We start from the raw sequence: 25,361 nt of genomic DNA, 5'->3' as shown, positions 1-25,361 counted from the left end.
CCTTGAGAAGTGGCATGCTGGTAAACCAGCAATTTACATGTAAATATTCCCATCATGGCCTGTTTTGAGCTATTAACAATTTAACAACTAGCTCCCAAAACTCCTAAAAATTTAATACAGGTTGAGTATCCCTTATCCAAAATGCTTGGGACCAGAAGTGTTTTGGATTTCAGATGTTTTCAGATTTTGGAATATTTGCAGAGTACATAACAGTTCAGTATTCCTAATCTGAAAATCCAAGCTCTGAAATGCTCCAGTGAGCAATTCCTTTCTGTGGCACATTGTCACTGGAAAAGTTTGGGATTTCAGAGCACTTCAGAGTTTGGATTTTCAGATTAGGAATACTCAACCTGTAATCAGCTATCTCTACGGGTGTGCTGGCTCCAGCACACCACCAAATCTATGCAAGTTCTTCCTGGGATACAGCTCAAACGTGACTAGTTGGGTGATGCTGAAAACCACAATCCCCCCTCTCTTTCACATGACAACTCACATCAAATATGTAAATACGTAGACATCAAAAGGTAGCCAGAAGATGCAAGGAAGTTTATTAACTGTAGTAAAGATACAAGAGTTACAGTGTCTGTGTACACGGCCCAACAGCACATACCCTCCTAACAAAAAACAAAAAGTCAGCAAGATGCAGCAGTTAGCAGTCCAACACTGGTGTCAAAGGAACGGAGCTGCCTCTTCTGGAAGCAAAGTTTTGAGTTGTGCAATTAAATAACAGTCTTGTTCTACTCCTTAAGGGTCTTCTTACAGCTTCCCTTTAGAACCATAATTCAGTGACATAGTAGAATATCCATATTCAGGATTTGGCCTCCAGAATATTTTTAAACAAAATTTTTTAAAAATTCCTCTTCCCTCTTGAAGTGTCAGTGCCCAATTCAGAAGCTGCAGAGGACTAAGATGCTCCCCAAGTAGCCCGAAGTAACAGGTCACATGAGAAACAAAGCACTTTATAAGCTCACATTTTGTAGCAGAATTAAGAGCCTAATGCATAAAACTCATAAGGTAATGTAACCAAAAGTAAAGACTTCAGCAGCCAAAGAAAAATTCTGAAAGGCTTTTAACCCCTTGTGAATTACATTCCCTTTCTAGACAAGGCCAATCTCCATATGGGGTGACAAGAGCTCATGGAGGAGCAAAGAGAAAGAGAGAATAGCACCTTAGAAGATATTAAAACAGTAGGTTAAACAAACAAACAAAAAAAACTATCTTCCTTCCATCCTTTAAGAATGCAGGTGTCCACACACTGCTTTGCGCTCCTTTGAAGAAAAAAACTGTAACCCAAACCCCAATATAAGGGATCAAGAAGGAAACTGACATCAGCCCATGACTGGGATGTGACCACAAACCCATGGAAGAAACTATTAATAAGTTATCAACTTATGCCCTTATCATAAAGGACTCTATTGTTCCGTCATTTAAAAAGGAAGGGACTGGTTCAAATCATGATTAAGGCTACACAATAACACGACTGAGTATTCACAAAGCACCATTTACCTAAAATGACAAACATATCACACTGCACTGATCCTCACAGCACACCTGTGAGGAAATTGCAAGAAGGCCTGGCCAAAACTGGTTCCTAAATTAAACGGGATGTGGCTTTCAATGGGTTCCCGAAATATCTTTTTCTTGGAGAAACAAGAACCCACAAAAAGTCACCCTCACAATTTAATCTCTATCTTCAAATCTCTGAGAGCTCAAATTATTTACTGTCATTGCTCAAATTGTTTTCTTCTCTGGGTTCAGGTGTCAGCACTGGTTGTGTTAGATTGGCCTCAGACAACCACATATATCACAAGGGCCCCAAAGAACTGTGAGGTCTAACCACTGGAAATGTAAACTGCCGATCCTGTCTCTGCCTCCTCTGCTTCCTCATGTGACCAGATGTCTAGCAACTAACCAGATTCTCTAATCTGTGGACTAGGTTAGCAAAGAGGCCAGGCCAAATCTACAAGACAGATTTAACAACCCAAATTTTAAAAATTGGATCTTGGCCAAAAATATAAAAGAAAAGTGATTCTTAAAATAACATACATAGTCTATAATGCTGTAATATGGAAACCTCTTGAGCCACCTGATGGAGAACCGTAGAAAGGGACCATTCTATTGAAAACCTAACAATGGGAGGGGAGTAATTTTTGTCTCTCACAATTGAGATGTGAACCCTATCACTAATACAGAGGACTACTTAAGTATACACTGTCAATCCTTCTTGACATGTCATACATATGTCTTAATGGCTTATAGAATATCCTATAGAAATTAAAATTTGAACTAGGTTAATGTAGCAAAATGAAGGAGCCTATTGTAAGTATTGAGAGAACAGAAGTGAGAAGTATAGGTTATGTACAACCTCACTTCCTCATCTCAAATATTATGTAAAAACAGCTTGCACATACCATGGTTTTGTTTATTCATAGTGGGTATATTTTAGAAATAAAAAAATTTTGAAGAACAAGTAAAAAGATGATTTAATTGCAATGAATTGCTAAAGTATTCCATAAGCCCCCACTAAAAACCTTTTGAAGAGTTTTTCTTGCCTCTAACCTGAAAAGTGAAAAAGGAAAACACAGATTTTTCAGCTACAAGAAAGTAAAATAACAAAGATTCCTTGACCCAAATTGCACATAACAAGACAAGAGAAAAGAATTCCTCTACCTCACCATTCCTTTCCCTAAATGCAAATTGATGACATTTATTTAATACTTTAAAAACCTAGTCAAAGCAAATCAATGACTCCTGATCTTACCAACTCTAAGGAAATTAACACGTTGACTGCCACACTAGAAAAAAAAGTTTTTTCCCCTGGGGCCATGGTGTTTTATTAAAACAAAACGATCCTTTCTAATTCGTTATTTTTTATTGTTTTCTGTGTGAGTTATATGCAATGCAATCCACGTTTTTAGAATTAAATTGTCAATATTAATCGTAACAATAAGAACATCAACGAGTAAGACTTCCACAAATCAACTGCAGGGTTTTGCTTCATGCAGCCCGTGGCTCAAAACTAGCCTGAGTTAAATACAACTCACATGGCAGTCAATGTGTTAAGGTTATACACCCCAAGTCATCCAAATACAATCAAGGATGAGACCATTAAACCAATGAGTACATGTTTTATACTAACTCACAATTGAAAAAGTACGTGGAGCAAAAAACAAAGAACACCTATCCCAAACAAACATTTTGTTCAGTAGCACATACAGAAGCTACAAGCTCCATTTTATTAAAAAAAAAAATCATTTTGGCATCAGTAGTGTGGCAAACATTTAGAATTCTCCTTCAAATAATTGGAAGAAAACATATAATACATTCAAGAGCAAAGGAGAACCAAAAAGTATCTTTTTGCTCAGGAAAAGAGCAACTTCATTCGGTCAGAGCATAACTTATTAAAAGGGGAAGTCATGGTTCTCTTCTGAGAGTTTTTGAACAGTTTATAAATACAAGAACATTTCTTCAATAAATAAATGGTTCCTGCTGGGAACAGTGGCTCACATCTGTAATCCTAGCACTTTGAGAGGCCAAGGCAGAAGGATTGCTTGAGGCCAGGAGTTCAAGACCAGCCTGAGCAACATAGCAAGACCTCCATCTCTACAAAAAATTTGAAAATTAGGTGGGCATGGTGGTGCATGCCTGTAGTCCCAGCTACTCAGAAGTCTGAAGCAGAAGGATCACTTGAGCCCAGGAGTTGCTGTGAGCTATGATGGCACCTCTACATTCTAGCCCTGTTTCAAAAAAAAAAAAAAAAAGGTTCCTAAAGTCTTTACTGATGACCTCCAGGATCCTCCATCACTGCTGTCCAGGCCAGCTTCACTTCTCTGAGAGGCTTTAGCTGCCAGTGGAATGGGATGTTCTCTGTTGTTGTGTGATTCTTCTTATATCACGCAGACTTTCATCAATATGTGTCTTCATAGTCTGAATCCTGGAGGGGAAAGAACAGTAGGTGTGGTGTGTATGTGAAGTACAATACCACAGTCAGAATTTAGGTGGAGACCACAGGTTAGGATCCTCCAAATGGAACTTGGCTTAGGGAGACAACAACAGTGAAATGCCACTGGCTCAACACATCTAAATTCCCATGAAGCATCACAGGACCTCAATATAATCAGTGCATATTGGGCAAATTTCTGCTTTGAAGCCCTAGCGGTTTCCTTTTCCCTGGTGAATAGTTTTTAAAACCTCAACACACAAGAAAAGGTGCCTGTCTACAATAGAATGTGCAGGATTATGGCTAGGAGTCAGTCCACCTCTTAGTTCCACTTCTTGCTGGCTGTGTGACCTTAGGTAAAGTTATTTAACTTCTTTAAGCCTGAGTTTCCTCATCTATAAGATGAGGGTAATAGAAATACATCTCATAGAACTGTTATGAGAATGAAATGAGACAATATATATAAATTACTTAGCACTGTGCCTGGTACTTTATAAGCACTCATTTAAGATTACTTCCTATTACCATTATTCTTATTCAAACCCATATTCATTATTTCTAACTTCAAGTGGGCCATTAGCTCTACCTGGCATACCACATTTCTCTAGTCCATTCATTCTCCCATTCTCCTAGATGACTATTTCATACCTTTCCCTCTTTCCCCAAACTTCTAGCACCTCCTCTTCCCATCATTCTCAGCTGATGGCCTTGCTTTCTCCCATCACTGAAAATAAAGAAGCAGTCGGTAGAGAATTTGCACAAGCTCCATCATCATTTCCGCCCACTCATTCGCATCTGGGCCCATCTACTTGGCCTTCCCTACCGTTCTTATGCACTCTCACTGCCTTTGTCTAAGGCCATCTCCTCTTGTGTGCTAGAGCCTGGTGTCGCCCTCAGCAATCCTCCCCTCTCTCTCCTGCAGCATCAATTTTTCCTTCTTTACTGGATCATTCCCATTAGCATACAAATGTACTCAATTTCTACCACCTTAAAAAAGAAAAGCAACTCTTGATATGCACCTTCCTCTGGCTATCACCCTATTTCTCTGCATCTCTCCACAGAAAAACTCTGGAAGAGCTGTTTATACTCACTGTCTCCAAAGCATCTTTCACAATCTTTCTTGACCCTCCCCCAGTCGGGCTTTCATCTCCACTACTCCACTGAAGCTCCTTTTACCTAGGTCACCAGTGACCTCCACATTACCAGATCATGCAGCAATCCATTCTCAGCTCTCATTATACTTCACCTGACTCAGCAGCAACTGACAGTTAATCACTGTCTTTTCCTTGAAACACTTCCTTCACTTGGCTTCCAGAATACCAAACTCCCCCGATTTTCTTCCTAACTCACTGACCATTCCTGCTCAGCCTCCTTCACTAATTCCTCTTCATCTCCCCATCCTAGAAAACCTGGAGAGCTCCAGACTCAGTCTTTTGACCTCTTCTCTATCTACGCTCATTTCCTTGGTGGAAATGTCTCTATCAGTCTCTATCTGCTAATGGCTCCTAGATTTATATCTCCAGTCTAGACTTCTCTTCTGAATTCCACACCCACAGTTGCCTACTCCACATCTCCACTTGGAAGTTTAGTAAGTATTTCAAACTTAGCACATCCAAATCCAACTCCTGATCTTCCTCCTAAAGCTTGTTCTACCACAGAATGCCACATATTAGAAAGTGGCAACTCCCTTCTACCAGTGGCTCAAGTCAAGAATCTTGGAATTATCCTTGACTCCTCTCATTTTTTCACATATATGTATATGTGAAACATCAGTAAATCCTTTTGGCTTTACCTACAACCAATTCTTACACTTCTACCAACAACACCACCACCACCCTGATCCAAAACACCAGCACCTTCTCCCACCTGGGTTATTGCAAACACCTCCTAATTGGGCTCTCTGTCTCTGTCAGTGTCCCTTACCCCTCATTCTCAACACAAAAGCCAGAGTAATGCTTTTAAAATATACATCAGTTGACAGTGCTTCTTTTCGCAAACCCTCCAAAGGATTCCACTTCATTAAGAGTAAAAGCCCAGCTCATTACAGTCTTCCATAAGGTTCTATAACATCCAGATGCCGCATTATCACTCTGATTCAACAAACACTATTCTTTGACTTGCTCTCTTCATTCCTGCCATGCTGCCTCCTTGCTATTCCTAGAACATGCCAATTATGGCCCCTCCTCAAAACCTTTGCACATGCCATTTCTTCTGCCTGGAATACTCTCCCACAATAACCATATGGGCTTGCTTCTTTTAGCTGCTTGCTCAAATATCATCTCACTGAGGTCCCTAACCATCCTATTTAATATCACACCCCCTCTACCCAGCCACCCCTTCCCCCTTTGTTTTCTTTTTCTCCACAGCATTAAGCACCATCTGATATATTAATACTATATATTTTACTTATTTTTTAAAATTTAGTTAGTATTTGTACTCTAATTTAAAAGAAGGTGACATTTTAAATGGTTCTTAAAAGATGAGAAAGAGTATTCAAGGCAAAGAATGTTAAGTTCTTTGAGGGTAGACATTTTTGTCAGTTTTGTTCACTGCTAGAGTAGTACCTAGAATAGTGACTATGGCACATGTCAGATGCTCAATAAATAGCCATTGGATGAATTAATGTCTGAAATGTGAAAAACAGCCATATGAACATTAATTTGTTTTGTGCTATCAAAATATTCAGGCCGGGTGCGGTGGCTCACGCCTGTAATCCTAGCACTCTGGGAGGCCGAGGCGGGTGGATTGCTCGAGGTCAGGAGTTCGAGACCAGCCTGAGCAAGAGTGAGACCCAGTCTCTACTAAAAATAGAAAGAAATTATCTGGCCAACTAAAAATCTATATAGAAAAAATTAGCCGGGCATGGTGGCGCATGCCTGTAGTCCCAGCTACTCGGGAGGCTGAGGCAGTAGGATTTGCTTAAGCCCAGGAGTTTGAGGTTGCTGTGAGCTAGGCTGATGCCACGGCACTCATTCTAGCCCAGGCAACAAAGCGAGACTCTGTCTCAAAAAAAAAAAAAAATATTCAAACCCCAAAGGGTTGGTATTAGGCCCTCTCCACTGGCACTGTAAACCTTTCTCTCATCTTACCTACAATGCTCAAGTACATGAAAGAAAAAGAAACAAAGAACATGAGCAATCGCGCTGGGGTCATCTGCCCAGTGCTGAGCTTGGCAATAAGTACAAATGGGGCTCAGGTTTCAACCCTGCCATGACAGGTATATTTCATATTAGATCATAAGTTGCTTTTGACCTGTTTCCAACTTCACCACATCAGAGAGTCTTTCCTCCTTCTAGGATCCTACGATAGCCACACAAGCCTGTTAGTCACAGTAGGTACTCAAAGTGGGAGGGATGATAGCCTTATGGAGATTTAAGTAAAAACTTGGGCCTTCCAATGCGGTATTTCTTATTGATAAAAGATATCAAGTCACCTAAAAGGTTATAGCACTCTAACTCCCTGGAAAATACCAAGGCTCAGCAGAAAAGTTAAATTCAGGGTCTGGGTCTAGCCAGTTGAAGTCTCCTGGTACAAATTCACTGGCAGAGGACACTTCTCTTTCAGGATTTTCTGTCAACCAGCGTATACTGCTCTACATAGCCCCCTTCCCAAACCTAAGAACACCACTCTATGCCCATGAGACAGAAAACAAGGTCATGGTTAGAACTAGCAAGGGTCCCCTGAGACCAAAATGCTTTAGAGGAAGACATTGGTTCATACCTGGCTTAGAGCTACCTGCATATTCTCTGCTGCCTTGGAGGGCAAAGGATCAATCCCCTTAAGCAAGCAGGAAAGTGAGATATCAACAGTAAACAGAAGGAGGACTTACCAGGCACTCAGCACAGCGGACACAAAACCTTCCCATGCACGTATCTTCTTCCTCCTGGTCAGTGCTGTAGAACGAGGACAAACCAAATCTGAATCATCACTATCCTCACTATAGTATAGACAGGTTTGCTTTTAGTTTCCAGTTCTGCCATTTAGTAGCTAGGTGACTGGGCAAATTACTTAAGTTCCAGGAGCCTGTTTCCTCATCTATAAAATGCAGATATTACCACCTACCCTTAAAGCATAGTTGTTAGCAGTAAGTAAAAAATAAACACATGTGAAACACAGACCATAGTGCCCAGCACATAGTAAGTGCTCAATAAACAGGAGCCAGTCATACTCATTCCTTCAGAAAGGTACTGAGCACCGACAATATCTGAGGCACTGTGCTAGGCTGGAGCTAAAGGGATAGACAAACTTGGGCCTGTGAAGAGCTCACAATCTCCTGGGGTGAGAGACCTGTTAAAATTTAACCAGTACATTATAATACAATGCGATAAATGTTTTAATAGAGTTAAGGTCAAGCCACTATGGCAGCAAAGAGCAGGGAGTGACTAATTCTCCCTGGAGGACTCAGGAAACTCAAGAGAAGGGGCCATTTCAGCTGGGGCTTGAAGGATAAGAAAGAGTTTCCAGGCAAGCAAGAGAGGGCGTGAGGGCATTCCAGGCAAGAGAAAAGGATGGTGGGGGGCGGGGGAAGATTTGAATGAGTATAGTATGTTTAGGGGGAAAAATAAGCTCTCTATAACTAGAATGTGGGGTGAACAAAAAGAAATGTCAGGAAACAATGTGCCTTAGGATAAGATCATAAAAGTTTTGTGAACCATGCTTAGAAATAGACATTAGTGTTTTTATCAAGAGCTGTCCACATTTTTTGGGCCACAGATTCCTTGTAAAAGGTACAGAGAACTCTCTCCATTAAATAAATGGGCGTACACACACACGTGCACACACACACACACGCACACGCACACGCACGCACACGCACACGCACACGCACACACAGGGAAAAGAAATTTTGCAATCTCTTAACATGGACCTTTCCTAACCAGGTTAAAAACCCCTGATATAAACAATGGAGAACCAACAGGGGTTTTACATAGATTTTTGCTACCATTTTAAGTACATTTGTTTCTAGGGAATACACTGGATCATGCCTACTCACTGGCAGAACAATGTTCAATAAATCCTTTTGATAACCACAATCCATTTAGCCCCTCCTTTCAGAACATATGCTGAACAAGAATAGATCCTGCTTATTCAAATCGTTTTTTGCCCTCCACAGCTATTCTTAAAGCCTCTCTCATTGCTTAGGCATTTTCTGTCAGGAGATGTCAGCTCAATGCCAAAAACAGAGAGAAAGGGAAAATAACTGAGTTGGAATTTCCTTTTAATCTTGAAAGAATGAAATATCTACTTCAGAATTTATATTCAGAACCATGACATTGTACAATTTGATTTCCAAAGCAGAAGACTAGGACCACACTATCAACTCCTCCATCTCTCTCCAAATTAATATCCACAAGTTTCACTTTCAACCTTCCTTTTTCTTACTCCTTGGCAGAACTATTCTCTTTAAAAGGAAATTTCACCAGCAGAACTAAACTTGTCCTGGAAGAAAGGAGGGCTTGGATGTAGGGGTCCGGGTACTGTCCACAAAGCAGGGCTCTGAAGAGGAAATGGGCTCACTGCTTAGGGCACCAGCTGTACTTACTCATCTGAAACCTCAATAGATGACTTCTTATAGCCAGACTTGCTCCTCTTCTTGAGCCCGGCGGCCTTCCGCCCCATTCTCACCAGCAGCAGCAGCACCACCACTGCGGAGGGCACAAAGACGAGGATGGAAAGGAGGGCCACAGAGGACAGCATGGTGCCAAAACCTGGGAGTGGAGAGAGAGAAGGTGAAGGAGAGGGACGTGCCAAAGTGCTTCCTGCAACACGAGCTAGGTTCTATTTTGCATTCATATTTCTTCTGATTACAAAAGGAGTGTATTCATTGTGAAAAGGGTAGAAGAACACAAAAGTACAATGAGGAATAAAAGTTTACCCATAGTCCCACCACACAAGAATATCACTTTGGCATCTACATGTTTGATCTTTTCTCAAGAGGTATTGGGTATGAGTGTGCATGTAAGGATGGGGTGTATATTTTTGGAAGTATGGATCATATTTTACATACTATTTTTAACCTTTTAAACTTATGATATAAATATTTTAATGATGGCTTCCAGATGTGATAATTAATGGCTGCATATGATTCTACCACATTGAATAATTTATTGAATCAATCCCCTAATGATGGACATTCATGTTGTTTCAAATTCTGTATTCTGTGAATCTATAAGTCATATTAGGATGACAATCCTTGTACATAAATCTTCATGTTTAGCTCTACTTCTTTAAGATAAAATTTAAAATGGAATTACTGGATCAAAGGGCATATACTTTAAAGGCACCTGATTCATACTAACAAACTGTCTTCCAGAAAAACTGTATCAGTTTCTATTCCTGCCAGCAGTATGAATGTGCCCATGTCTTTGAAACCTACGAGTTACTGTCTTTAAAAAAAAAGAAGGAAGAAAGAGAGAGAGGGAGGGAGGAAGACAGGGAAGGAAGACAAAGAGGGAAGGAAGGGAGGGAGGGAGGAAAACTTGAAAAAGACTTGAGAAATGATAAGGCGTCTATAATGAACCGTAATGTATCTCTAAATCTTTGGTTCAAATCCAATTAAGCACTAGAATGACCACTTAATAGCCACCAGGGAATAATGAAGAAAAAAAGGTCAGTCCTTAACCTGTTTGCCTCCTGTTTCACACTAAAAGGAATCTGCTGCTCTTCGCAGCATAAAAGCAATGCACTGCCTCCCATCATTAGAGGGGCATCCTTCCAAGACATAGGCAAGAACACTGATTCAAAGCTGGGAAACTGGAATGACGTCTATTTCACAGAGAGAACAACCCTACATTTACTCAGGGGTTTGCCATACATTCCACAAGACATTTGGTCACCTAAAGTTAAAATGAAAAAGCGATAATGGAAAAACTATGACAATATTTGAAAATAAAATTCAGTTTTCAAAATAAAAATAAAAAATTCATCCTAGCAGACATATCAGGATGGCAGAAAAATTACTTTGACACAATGATCCAATGACCCAACTGGCTTACAAAGATAGATAGCTTTGCTTATCACTGAGCTCTCCAGTGAGCACCCTAGCAGACACAGAGCACTGTGGAAGAAGGTTGTTGGCTTACCCCTTTCTGTGACTGTCAGCTCTGTCATGGGAATATTATGATGCACATCTGGGGGATTCTTCACAGCACAGCTGAATGTCCCATTGTCCTTTATGGTAGGGTTGCTTATGCTTATAGATGCATCCCCTTTGTATACATTTCCAACCCAGGAAATCCGATCCCGAAACGTGCCTGCTGTGCTTGGGTACTGGAAAGACTGGTAGTGAAAAATCTAAGAAAGCAACACCATGAGAGAAAAAGTTAATTTGAAGAATGCAACAAAAAAGTAAAGCTAAGCAGGTGCAAAATAAAATACAACTGTATCATTGGGGTTTTTGTTTTTTTCATTTGGGCAATTCTTTAATGCTTTTTCTACCTGCATCCTACAGGTAAAAAGACAGCTCAATAAAACTGGCAGAAAAAGGCCTGATGAGAGAATCCTGGGATCCTAACCCTTTAATCTCTTCTAAGTTCTCCCTGAAGTCCTAAAGCACTAGTTCTCACCCAGAGGCAGTTTCACCCTCCGGGAAACATTTGAAAATATCTGGAGACATTTTTGGTTGTCACAACTGGGGAGATGAGCTTCTGGCATCTAGTGTCCTACAATGCAGAGGACAACTCCCCATAATAAGAGTCATCTGGCTCCAAATGTCAACAGTCCCAAGGTGGGGAAACCTCGTTTTAAAGTAACATCTAATATTTGTATAGCACTTTAGAGCATGCAATGACTTCCACACGTCTACTCACTTGAGCCACATAACAACACTAAACTACACGAGGCAGGTATAATTATTCCAAATTTGTAGAAAAGGAAACAAAGCCCAAAACAAAAACCTGAGTGAATTACTCAAAGGTACACAACTAGTCAGTGTCAAATTGGAGACTGTTTTTATTCTTAGAATCATCAAGAGGGTATAATACAATTCAACCTTTCTCAAGTGATCTACCTTGGCGATTAATATAAACCCTAAGTCAAATGCATGATATAAGTACTCAATGAATGTATGTAGAATTCAAACAAAGCTGCTTCAGACTTGGTGACCTCAGACCCTTCATCACCAAAAGCACCTAATTATATCTGGAGGTAGCCTGAGCAGGTACACAATACAATGACTTTTCTCTCTTATGCAAGATACAGGTTTTCCTCTTTCTTTGTTTACTTGGGACCTTCCCACATAGGAACCCAGGCGTTTATAACCACTGAATTGCTCAATTTTAAAGAGCCACTTCCCAGAGAAGATGCTGAATCATTTACTGGTTGAGTTGTTCATGAATTCATTCAACAAATATTTGATACACACCCATGTGCTAGGCACTGTGTTAAGCAAAAGGATATATAGTGAGAGCCACACAGGTACAGTCTCTACTCTCACAGAACTTACATTCTTTTTTTTTTTTTTTTTTTTTTGAGACAGAGTCTCACTCCTGTTGCCCAGGCTAGAGTGCCGTGGCATCAGCCTGGCTCACAGCAACCTCAAACTCCTGGGCTCAAGTGATTCTTCTGCCTCAGCCTCCAGAGCAGCTGGGACTACAGGCATGTGCCACCATGCCCAGCTAATTTTTTCTATATATTTTAGTTGCCCAGCTAATTTCTTTATATTTTCAGTAGAGACGGGGTCTCACTCTTGCTCAGGCTGGTCTCGAACTCCTGAGCTCAAACGATCCACCCACTTCAGCCTCACAGAGTGCTAGGATTACAGGTGTGAGCCACTGCGCTCGGCCAGAACTTACATTCTTGTGGTAAATATAGATAATAAGAAATAATATGTGTGATGATTGTTCCAAAGAGGAAGGGAAAGAATGCCTACCACTGATGATCAGCATCAGTGTGAAAGAGTTTGAAACTCCTTATTGACAAAACAAAGCCCGTGGTGTATCTTTAAGATGAATCTAACCTGTAAGTTTCATGTTAAATTCATGATACTCAAGTCCTTGCTAATTGATTAATCGGACAGAATCCTGATTAACGAACCATATAACTGCAACATCTTGTTATGTGACTTTAATTCCAACTTGAGTGAGTTTGCTGATTCTCTGACCAGCTTCACTGAGAGTAGCACTAGAAGAGAACTGCTGTTTGCATTTAAGGTTTCTGACACAACGAGCTCCCCAGTGCTTGCTGTGTCCTAATTTGGACCAAGGAGGCAGAGCCAAATAAGGCCAGCCACAGTTTCCTGACCGCTCAGAATAAAGTGAACTATTTCAAGCCTAAAGAAAAAGGGGCCATGAATACAACCCAGCTTCCTTCACTGGAGTCACCTACCTAGCTCCAAGATATGTGGCATTCCACAATGGCTCCTAAAAGAGAACTCAAAGCTTATACATTACAATCAAAGAGAAAGTTTTTCCCATGGAGGAAACAGGATGAATAAATGAAGGTTACTTTCAAAAATACAATCTTATATACAGCTATGACATTCACATTCTTTTTTTTTTTTTTTTGAGACAGAGTGTCGCTTTGTTGCCCTGGCTAGAGTGAGTGCTGTGGCGTCAGCCTAGCTCACAGCAACCTCACACTCCTGGGCTTAAGCAATCCTACTGCCTCAGCCTCCAGAGTAGCTGGGACTACCGGCATGCGCCACCATGCCCGGCTAATTTTTTTTTTATATATATTTTTTAGTTGGCCAGATAATTTCTTTCTATTTTTAGTAGAGACGGGGTCTCGCTCTTGCTCAGGCTGGTCTTGAACTCCTGGTCTCGAACTCCTGACCTCCAGCGATCCACCCGCCTCCGCCTCCCAGAGTGCTAGGATTACAGGCGTGAGCCACCGCGCCCGGCCACATTCTTGAATAACATCTGTCCTGAGCGAAAGATACTGCTGGAAGCATAAAGAGAAAGAGTTTTTAATAGCATTGTAATCTTCAATTAGACACCCACAATGGGATGTGGACCATAAATGTGTTTTATATGTGTGACTAAAGTATATTGCAAGACCATCTGTCACCAACAACATCTGATGCCAATACAGGGTGCCCCCATTTCCTTCAAAAGCAGCTATATAAATCAATGCAGATGTTTACACACAGGAGAAGATGCCAAGATAAATCTACAGAGCACAGATATACAAACAGGCACACCCACCAAGACAACTTATAACAGAAAACGAGCAGCCTTAAGAGCAAGGATGTCTGTGAGTGGGACCTATAGAATTTTCCTATCTAACAGTCCTAGAGGTGCCCTTTTTAGCACATCACATCTGAAAATGAGTCTATGAAACCATGTCAAGAAACGACAAAGACGAAACAAAATTAAACCACATTTCCTCTGAGTTTCTGACAATTTTTTTCTACAGCTTATTTGCAAGATTCTTACATAGAATAATAAAAAGCCACACATGACCAAAAAAAAAAAAAAGTCACATAGGGTAAAAGCTCATCTCCTTCTCTTTCAATTGAAACCCATCTTCTACTCTAAGATGAGAAAGCCTCACGTGACTTCCAATAAAAGGATTCCGCAACTGTTGACCACAGGAGACTCCAACTTTCTGAAAAGCACCACTTACGGATTCTGTGCGACTGCTGCTGGGAGGACGGTATGTCCAGTCTATGGTAAGCTTGTCAGTGACAGCTGAAGTCGACTTGAAGGTACACTTCAACTTGATCTTTTCTCCAACATAACCTCGGACATGGGCATCTGCTTTAATCTCCAAGGAAAGGCCGATGTAAACACCTAATAAAAGCAAGGCCAAACACTTAAAATGCATTCGTTTGGGTGGAACATACAGATGTGAGGGAACAATACAGATGCTATTTATCATTTTTAAGACTCTCATCAAAAAGCCAGAGAAATAAATATTTTCTGAGGCAAGCCCACAAGGAACAAGGAGCTGATATATGCATTAATCAAGGATAGTACTTTTATCATTTTGCAATCATAAATCACAGACTGAATGCTTGGATAGAAATTTAAAACCTGGTCATACCAGCATTTTTCCAAATACAGATTTGTGGTTCAATTAAGTACAAACAAGTGGGTCTGCCCACAGCAAGCTAAAAGGCAACGTCACCCACCCTCTTCTACCTCCCCCAGACACATACACCCACACACACACACTTGGGAATTTGGCAGCTTTTGTCATCTAAGGCAGCAGACCCCAACCTTTTTGGCACCAAGGACCAGTTTCATAGAAGACAATTTTTCCACGGATGGGGCAGGGGGTGGGGAATGGCGATGGGGAACAGTTATAAATACAGATGAAGCTTCGCTCCTGCTGTGTGGCCAGGTTCCTAAGTTTCAAGGAAGACAATTTTTCCATGGTGGGGAGGACCGGGAGGTTTGGGGGGTTGAGAGGAGAGGGGTGGGAGTTGGAGCTCCGGTGGTGATGCAGCCAGGTTCCTAACAGGCCACAGATCAGTACCAGCCGCAGGTCCAAGGGTTGGGGACCTCACGCAGGTCTAAGGGACTTATCCTAAGTACAGCATGGTTGCAACATGAAGCTACCACTGCCTCAATCACCAGCAAAATGAGAATAGAAAACAAGAATGGCAAAAATTTTTTCAAAGAATTTTTTTAAACTGCCCCAAGGTTCTATCTAGTTTTCCTCTTTTTTTTTTTTTAATTTTTAGTTTTAATATTATGGGTACATAATAGTTGCATATCTTTATAGGGCTCCTCACTTTCTTAAAGCCAGTTAACGAATCACTCATCCATTAAATCATGGGAAGGAAAATAGAATAAGTAAATGCATTCTACAATGTAAAAATAAGACATCATTTTTAAACCCTCTCTAGAGCATTTAAAAGTAAGTCTCTAGACTTACTCTTTCCAAAATGACTCATACATCCAACTTGACACTCCATCTCTTCCAAAAGAGCTGGTGAAATAGGCAACTAGCAGGCACTGCTTTGGGCATTGCTGCAGCATTGCCTAACTGAGTCAGGAAGTCTCAAAAACAAAGTTTCAAATTGCCCTGATGGAGGATGGAGGCAAGGCAAGTTCCAACCGGTTAGAACCAAGATGGTGGAGGAATAGAGGGTGTCCCTCTGATTCCTGGAAAAACACTGCCCCTGCCATGAATATTCCTCCCCTTGTTAATTAAGCCATAGCTTAAATAGAGGGGCAACAGGAACCCGGGGACAGGTTCTCTTCTGCAAGGAGAACTTGCCTCTACTCTGTCTGTGGAGTAGATTTTCTATAGTTTCTGAATAAATCTCACTTTCACTTTATACCGTTGGCTTGCTCCTGAATTCTTTCTTGCACGAAGCCAAGGACTCACTTGGACCTCAAGTAGCTCCCAGCATTGGGAGTCACTTTCTTATGTCACTGGTACTTTCTTCTGACCAATCCCTTCTGCTTTCAGAGAACAGTAAATGGAAACTTATCTTCCACTAAGGAGCCATATTTTAGGAAATTAAGTCACCAGCACTGTGTTTTTCCTGCTTCCTATCCACCTCAGTAAGCCACGATTCTCCTGGTGACTTCTGTTGCCAAAGGTAAACAGAGCAGCAAGGTTTCAGAAAAGAGCAAACCCATACACTGTCCTGGAAACCAGTAGTCCCTCTGGCACAGACAGGATGGTGTAGTGATTGAGCACACAGCCCCCTAAGCCAGAGGGTCTGGATTCAAATCCCCGCCCCATCACCTGCTGGTTCTGCAGCCTTAGCAAGTTACTGTCCTTCTTCAGTTTCCTAACCCAGAGTAAGTCTCAACGCATGTTAGATAGCATCATCATCAGTGCCATCTCTTCAGTTCTGCCTACACTCTTTCAACCTTTCCTGTCTCCGGCAGTTATGAGTCATCAGTTCTACTGCCTTTACCTCTGCCTGCTTTGAATTATTTTTCCAGCTCCTGTCTAGATAATCTAGTCTGTTCACATTCCTCTTAAAAGGAGGATCCCAAGACTGAACTCACTAATAAGAACTCATAAGAGTCTGACCCATCCCAAAGACAAGGATTACTTCTGGTTCATCCATCACACCCTTTCTGACTTTGCCATGCTAAACTTGTCATTCCTTCTACATCTTCCCAAATGCTGTTCCTCTGCCTGAAAAGCCTGTATCCCCCAGTCCCCATTCTCTTAAGCCCTCACTCCGAAGCCATCCATGTGAAAAAAATCATCATCCATTACTCAAGATCCAGCTCTAAAAACTGGAAGGTGGAAGTGAATTTAAAGAGATTTAAAGTACAGATTTAGAATTTGCCAGACCTGGACTTGAGTTCTAGCTCAGCTACTTTTTGGCTGTGAGACCTCGATCACAGCTACCTAGCCTGTTCAAGCTTCAATTTGCTCACTTGGTAAATGGGAATAGTAACAAGACCTGCTTCCTTGGATCACTGTGAAGATCCACTATAATTTGAAAAGATTACATGTGAAATCTTAACACAGCACCTGGAATAAAAACTTTCAATAAATGTTATCTATTATTATTAAAATGAACACTACATACTCAAAAGCCTTCATTAATTCCCTATTGGGCTATGAAATAAAATCCAAACAGTGACCATGTGGCTCCAAACTTCTGCCACTCTGCCCACCTACCCATCCCATCTCCTTCACTATGCCTGGAATGTCCTGCCATTTCCCAAATGTACTGTGTCCTTTCATGCCACTATGCCTTTCCTTGGATATGGCTTTGTCTGGAAGGTCCTTCCCATACCGACAAATCCTGCCTGGGTTGTTCCCCACCACAGCACACCCCTGGTGCTCATACACCTTCAAATTTCAGCTCAAATATCAGCCCCCTCTGTGATGCCTTCCCAAATTCCCTGAGACAGTTCATTGCTTTCTTCTCCTAAGTACATGATGTTACTCAAGTACATATGCCATTAATTGCACCTGATTTTTAAGGGCTATTTCCTCCATTAAGTGCAAACACCTTCAGAACAAAAGTTCAGAGGGAGGGGAACAGGCAGAGAGAGATTGAGGAGAAAAAAAATGGACAGATCACCAAAAATTCCAGGATAGGAACAAAGTGTGCTCATTAGCCACCCACTCTGTTCCTATCATCTTTGTTGCAGTATTTCAACACTCTTAACTCCCCTACACTCCTCTTTCCATCGCACCCATGCAGGCAGTGCTCAGCTCTAGATGATGACTCCTAGGCTGGGCTGGTATACCCCAAAGGAGAAAAATCACACAACTGCACAGAAAGTTACCATCAGAAATTCATGAATTTCACCCACAACCAAGCCCTCAAGGAGGCCTGGCAAATCTTTAACTGGTCTTGCTTAGCTTCCATTCCATGATTCCTCAAGCTCTTGTCATTCTCTTTTAGTCTATGCAACCTCCAAACCCCTCATTCTCAGAAGAAAATGTTCCGTTTTACTTCTTCAAGAAATTTGAGGCCACACAAACCGCCCAGCTATACACCTTCCTGCACCTGCAACCATCCTTACTTCCAATCTGAAAGGGTGTGATGTCCTTTTTCCCATGCAAGGCCAACCTCTTCGCTCTGCCCTCAACCTGTCCCCTCCAAGCCCTGCTTCAGCTGAAAAATCCTCTCCAGTCTCCACCCACTCCCCTTCAGGAGGGGGTCTCTCTCTCCTTGGCCTCTAAACACACGGAAGTCTCCCTTATCCTTAAAAACAAATAGCAATTTTTAAAAAACAATCTTTCCTTAGCCCTGTAAAACTATTCTAGTTGCCAACTACTGCCTTCTCTGTCCTTTCTAAACCAAGTTTGTGAAAGAGTAGTCTCTACCTGAGGTCTCCATTTCCTCTCTTCCCATTCACTCTACAGTACAACTGGACTCCACTACCACTTCTGGAAAAAGGCATCACAGATCTTAAAATCCAAGAAATGAAATCGCCAAAAGACACTTTTCTAGCTTTATGTTTGTTATTGGATCCCTCTGCAGCTGTGACTGCTTCTTCCTTGAACTTCTCTATCGCAAGGCTTATGTGACAATACTCTCATTCATACACTTATTCTTCAAACATACATTTATCGAGTCTCTGTTTTGTGCCATGCTCTGGGTTTGGGATTAAACGTGAACAAAATAAATATGCCCCCTTGTATGCTTGAATTACAGCAGAAGTTTGATACATTAATTAAATAACCATAAAGACAAATAACCATAAAGACCCATGCACAATTACAAACCCTGATAACGACTATGAAGGAAGGACAAAGAGAGTGACTATGAGAACTGCACCTGTTATGGTGGGGGAGAGGGGAATGGTTTAGCAACCACTGCCAGAGGTTAATGAGTGCTTCCCTGAAAGTTACTTTTGAGCTAAGATCTGAAGGAAGGGTAACAAGTGAGGAGAAGGAGAGCATTCCAGGCACAGAATATAGCATATGCAAAGGTCCTGCAGCAGGAAGGAGACCAGTCAGTGAAGGGACTAAAAAGCAGTAAGGCTGCAACACAGCATGAAAGAGAGATAGAGCGTAGGATAAGATGCAGCTAGGAGGTAAACAGGAACCAACCAGACAGGACCTTAGAGATTTGGGTCTTTATCCTTAGGGTAATAGGAAGTCATAGAAAGTACTTAAATGTGGGACTAAGAAGAGACAGGATGAAATTTGCATTTTTAAAATATCACTTTAGGGAAGACACTTAGGAGTCAAGAGTGAATATGGGGAGATTACCTAGGAGGCTGCTACAATAGTCAAGTGAGAAAGAAGGGAAGCCTGCACTAAGTTGGTGACAGTGGACATGGAGAGAACTGGACATGAAGGCAAAAATACTTACAAAGCAAAATCAACAAGCATTGGTGATAGAGCAGATGTGGAATGTTGGAAAAGGGAGATGTAAAGGATGACTCCCAGGTTACTTACTTGGTGATGCCATTCACTGAGAGAGGGAAGACTAGAAAAGTACCAGGCTTGGGAGGGGAACATGAGTTTGATTCTGGCTGAGGTTAAGATGCCTTTGAGATTACCCAAGAGTTAAGGACAAGGAAGCAGGTGGTTTAGGGTAGGGGTCAGAAAACTACAGCCCACAGGCCAAATGGAAGCAAATGGATCTCGTGGGAGGGGAGCAAACTAAAAATAACTAGCAACTGATCCTACTTTCAGCTCTGCTGGTAACCAGATTGGCCTAAACTGATCATTACATCCAGTGGTCTCCTGGCAAACAGCTAAAAAAATGTACATCATCTTTTTGTAAATAAAGCTTTATTAGAACACCTCATTATGTATTGTCTATGGCTGCTTTTGTACTTTTTGCAGAATTGAGTAGTTGCTACAGAGACTGTGTGACCCACTAAGCCTAAAATATTTACTTTGTGGTCCTTTATGGAAAAGGTTTGCCAACCTCTGATTTAGAGCAAAGAAGAGATCTGGGTTAGAGTTATAAATCAGAATCTCCTTAGTCTCCCTCCAACCAGCTCTCCACACTGATTGTATTACACACACACAGACACACACACACAAACTCCACATCTATGACAGTTTCAAGTAAATCTGTTTCTAAGGCTTCTCCTTTCCTACCCATCCTTTAAACACTGGTATTCCTTAGAGCTCCATCCTAAGCCCATGGTCATTCTACAAGTTCTCCTTGGACAATCCTATCCACTTTTATAGATTTAGCAACCACTGCCGGAGGTGATGGATACCCCAATTACTCTGATTTGATTAATTCACATTGCATCCCTGTATCAAAACATCAAAACATCACCTGTACCCTATAAAGATATACAACTATTATATACCCACAATAATTAAAAATAGATTTAGCAACCACTAATAGGCTAATGATTTCCCAACCTATATTGCTAGTCACAATCTGTCTCTGGGTGTTCAAACATTACTGGATATATCCACTTGAACATCACCACCACAGAACCTCAAATTGGATGTAGTAAACATATGTTTGTTGCCAGCTCAATATCCATTTCCCCTCATCTCCTTTCCTAACAATACCAAGATTTTCTCTGAATGGCTACCATATCTATCCTTCCCATGTAAACCGAGCAAGGAGGAAAATGATCCTATCAATCAGGGTCCAGACAGGAAATCAAAGGCGCAATCAGCTGAGATTTTGAAAAGTGTATGGGTCACTTTTCAAAGGGACTTTTCCCAGGGTCAAGGGAACCAATAAAGGCACAAAGCCTTTACCAACCGCAGGCCTGAAGAGGCAAAGGGAAGAAATGGTGTTAGTGGATCCTGGTGAGAGTGGGAGCTGTATACCACCAGACGGGAGCTGTAGTCTTAGAGGGATATAGGCACTACAGACCATGTCACTAAGACAAGGAGGGAGCAGGGAAAAAATACCTGCCTCTCTCTCCTCCTGTCCTCCAGTCTCCTGCTAATGTCTCCCACTGGCCAAACCAAACTGGAAGCCAGAACAAAAGAAGCTAAATGACAGTCTGCAGAGTCAGCTTTCCAGAGAGTAAAGAAGAACAGAGGCAAAAAAAATGAATGAATCTGCTGGGAGGGAAGCAAACTGAAAATAACTATCAACTTATCCTACTTCCAGCTGAAGCTGAGAGAGCTTGGCCTAAATCAGTCATGACATCCAGTAATCTCCTGGTAAACAGCTAAAAAGTTTTACCCCCTGCCCCCCAAAAAAGCCCAGATATGTAGAGTTGGACAATTTCTGTGGTGCAAATACACCTACCATGATTATTTTCAAGCTACAAAGATAAAGTCCCTGAATGCTGAGTTAGGAAGGGATGCACTTAATTGGCCCTTGAGGGTCAGAGGAACTGGTTCCAGCACACCATTCTCCTGATCAAAGAGACAGGTTCAGGGTCAATATGTGCTCTAAGCTAATTCAATTAAAGTAAGTTTCAGAAAACTTGCTTGGAAAGTTTTTTAATGCCTCTATGCCTAGTGTATGCTCCTTTCTACCTAGAATTTTCCTCTCTCCCTACCTCTCATGAACTCTTATTCCCCTTTCAAGATTTAACTCTGGTTATACCTCCCGGAAATCTATCCTTTATCCTCATGGCAGATGAAAGGCATCTCCTTTGCATGCCCATAGTTTCTAGCACCTTCCTTTCTTAGTAACAAATTCTAAAATTATCTGTTGACTTATCTGTCTTCTCCAATAGACCCTAAGTTCATCAAAACAGAGCCTAGCACATTGCAGATGCTTAGTAATATTTATTCAACCAGACCAAACCAACAAAAATTGTTACAAAATAATCGTAAAAATTACACATTCAGAGCAAATTTTGGTTACTGAATTAGAGCAAGTACCATCAGTTAAGCTACTTACCTACCAACATCTTCCCTGTTAACATATCTGAACTCCATATTTATGAGCATGATTTTGCCACAAAGTAATCAACATTTAAAATCATTTTGTTGAAATCTAAACACTGGATAAGTGGGTCTTAAATGTAGAGTAACAGAAAAGTAAGATCCACAGATGAACTAAACTAATCTACACTGTTAGACATCAGGATTTTGGCTCCTGTTGTAGGAGAAACGACAATGACTGGAAGGAAGCACAAGGAAGGCTTCTGGAATGTCAGGAATATTCCATATATGCTGATTTGGGTGCTGGTTACCCAGGTGGGTTCAGTTTCTGAAAACTCAATCAGCTATATATACTTACAATATGTGCACTTTTCTGTCTATGTAGTATACTGAAATTAAAAGCATTTTAAAATCAGTAGATTTAAGAGTTTGTCTCCTCCACTCACAAAAATAAAACAGAAGAAAAAAATACCAGTCCAGTGTTAATTCATTCAGAAATGTCCATCCTAGGCCTAATGTCCTTACAATATTTATCTTTTCATCTAAATAAAAAGGCATTCTTGCCAGATAAAAACAGCCAGCTATAGAAATATTCATAATAATTAACAAAAAAATTTTAATCTTTGGAAAAACAAGAAAATCACATTTTAACATAAGTAATTTTATGCATGGAAGAACCTAAATATGTCAAAACAAAGCTCCCAATTTTGTACATCCCATTTTCCAAAACATAAGTCTCACATCTTTGATTCATATAATTACACACTTAAATGGAAAAGAAAAAGTGTAAGAACCCTAGACTCCCTCGTGTACTGTTTCTGTATACTTAGACAATTGACATAGCAGGTCGAGACTTATAACTTCAGAAGAATTCAAATAAACTAATAATTTAAGGGGCCCTATCTTTGAAAATGAAAGGCAATTACACACTGGTATGAAACCACAGTCTATCACCTAATAGATTCAAAAGTAAAAACAAAAAATGGATGAACCTTGCAAACATGCTAAGTGAAAGAAGCCAGTCACAAAGAAGCACATGATTGCATGATTCCATTTATAAGAAATGTCCAGAATAGGCAAATCCATAGAGACAGAAAGTAGATTGGTAGTTGTCAGGGGCTGGGGAAAATGGGGAGTGGGAGTGACTGTTAATGGGTATGGGATTTCTCTTTGGAGTGATGAAAATGTTCTAAAGTTGATTGTGGTAATAATTGTATAACTGTGAATATACTAAAAACCAATTAATTGTATACTTTAAATGGGTAAATTGGCATGTAAATTATACGTCAATAAAGCTGTTATTTTTAAAAGGCAAAAGATCTATTCAAATAGTACATGGAGATCATAAAATCAACTTTTAATGTTTGATTGGATGATTTGGTCTGCTGGATTTGACAGATGCTCTTCAATGCAAAATGACATTAGGTGTAACAAAACATTCACTATTTCTAGAAATTTTTTTCTCAATAGGACAATATTTGAACATTTCCCACATATGTGTGTGTGCAGAGTCCACAAGAGTGAAAAGGGGAGATAGAAACAGAGAACTAGGTTTATTTGGAGTGATAGTAGGCCAGTCTAAATACTATATTGCAAAATAATTTAGCTAAAAAACTGGACACTTATAATGACACAGGCAGCTGGGAGGGATCAGGGAGTGTGCCGGCAGCATGAATATTAGTCACTAGTTAACTTAAAAACTCCCCAGCCTTACCTGCTGAGATTTAGGACACCTGAAGTCTTTAAAGTCTTTATATAATATTAAAAGTCCTTTTCAGAAATCCCCATTGCCCACACGAAAATTTTATAAAGTTAACAATTCACTCTTTTGCTTTTTCCTCAACAATATGCTTCTCTATTATAACGAAATCACATCACATCCCTTCTGTGACTAACAAACGTTTTATTTCACAGCCCCTGATAATCATCTACAAAAACCAAAATTACCAACAGTCATGATTTTGTTACCCAAATTTACTGGGACAAGCTACTGAACACTAGAATACAGTGCACAAAACCACAGCACAGTCAACCACTGATATCTCATCACAAGTTAACAGCAGGTGCCCCGAAAGCCAGAGCTCTTGTGGTTCCATCAAGTTATGCCATCACCAGAAGATAACACCAAGTCACGCAAGGTGGTCGAGCTCCCAAGGCTCAGCAAAGGCCTGACGTGCTACCAGCTCCCCTCAGTGGGTGGTGATAACAAGAAGATAACACCCTCCCTACAACCTACCCCCTCCTTCCTTCCCGGAGCGGAGCGGGGGCTTTCCGGAGACCCCCCACCCGGAACCGGAAAAGCGACCATCTTCCCTAACACCCCCTCCCAGCCGGAAGTGGAGTGTAGCCAGCCTGCGCACTCACCCTGGAAGAACAGGACGCTCAGCAGTGGGAAGAGAGCGCAGCCACGGCCTCTAGCTGCTCCGCTCTGCTGCATCCCGACAGCTCTCTAGGTGTTTGCACACCTTGTTTACGGGTGCCAGTAACGACACAGGTAACACCGGAAGTGACGTCGGGGCGGGAGGCAGCCAGAAAACTAAATGGCGATCCGGAGTTGCCATAGAAACATGGCTTGTTTCCAGAACCGCACCTGGTTTCATTGACCATCTATTTCTTAACTCTCAGGTGGAAGCTAATTGCTCTCTCTTGCTTGAAAAGACGTACGCTACAGACTTGGAAAAATTTTACTTTTGTTTTTATGGAATTCTGCAGAACTAGATAATCTCGATCGTTTGTATTCCAGACATCGTTTTCATCTCTAAAGATTATTTTAGTTGAATACTCTCAGAATAGATTTACATAGAGTTCAAAGAGACCTAGGAAGTCATACGGGATCACTCAGTCGGCAGATAAATATGTATTAGGCCCTTGTGATATGTGCCGCAGGTCTCTTTGATTCCTGTCCTCTTTAGTGTAGCTATTATAACATCCAGAATTGGGTGTTTATTAAATTGTTATTGACAGTGGCAATAATGATCAAATCATTACAGCCTATAATAGAGGAAAAAAAGAACTGGGATTTGTGTATCTTTTGGTTGGAAAAGTAAGAAAGTTATGTTATCACAGCACTTTATTTTTTTTATTTTTTTTTTATTTTTGAGACAGAGTCTCACTCTGTTGCCCAGGCTAGAGTGAGTGCCGTGGCATCAGCCTAGCTCACAGCAACCTCAAACTCCTGGGCTCAAGCGATCCTTCTGCCTCAGCCTCCCGAGGAGCTGAGACTACAAGCATGTGCCACCATGCCCGGCTAATTTTTTCTATATATATTTTT

General features: G+C 41.0%; 1 protein-coding gene across 1 annotated transcript; it reads right to left on the bottom strand.

Moving 5' to 3' along the window:
* Positions 1–3,711: 3,711 nt before the first annotated feature.
* Positions 3,712–24,601, bottom strand: MPZL3 (myelin protein zero like 3). The gene is made up of 6 exons (XM_045556377.1): positions 24,455–24,601; positions 14,504–14,670; positions 11,023–11,233; positions 9,483–9,648; positions 7,770–7,833; positions 3,712–3,934 (listed from the first exon to the last, which is right to left on the bottom strand). Exons 1-6 carry the CDS (start codon positions 24,525–24,527, stop codon positions 3,908–3,910), a joined length of 708 nt encoding a protein of 235 aa, XP_045412333.1. The 5' UTR covers positions 24,528–24,601; the 3' UTR covers positions 3,712–3,907.
* Positions 24,602–25,361: the final 760 nt, after the last annotated feature.

The sequence above is a fragment of the Lemur catta genome, chromosome 7 (assembly GCF_020740605.2).
Source record: "Lemur catta isolate mLemCat1 chromosome 7, mLemCat1.pri, whole genome shotgun sequence".
NCBI classification, from domain to species: Eukaryota; Metazoa; Chordata; class Mammalia; order Primates; family Lemuridae; genus Lemur; species Lemur catta.
This window is presented reverse-complemented; position numbering and strand designations above follow the sequence as displayed.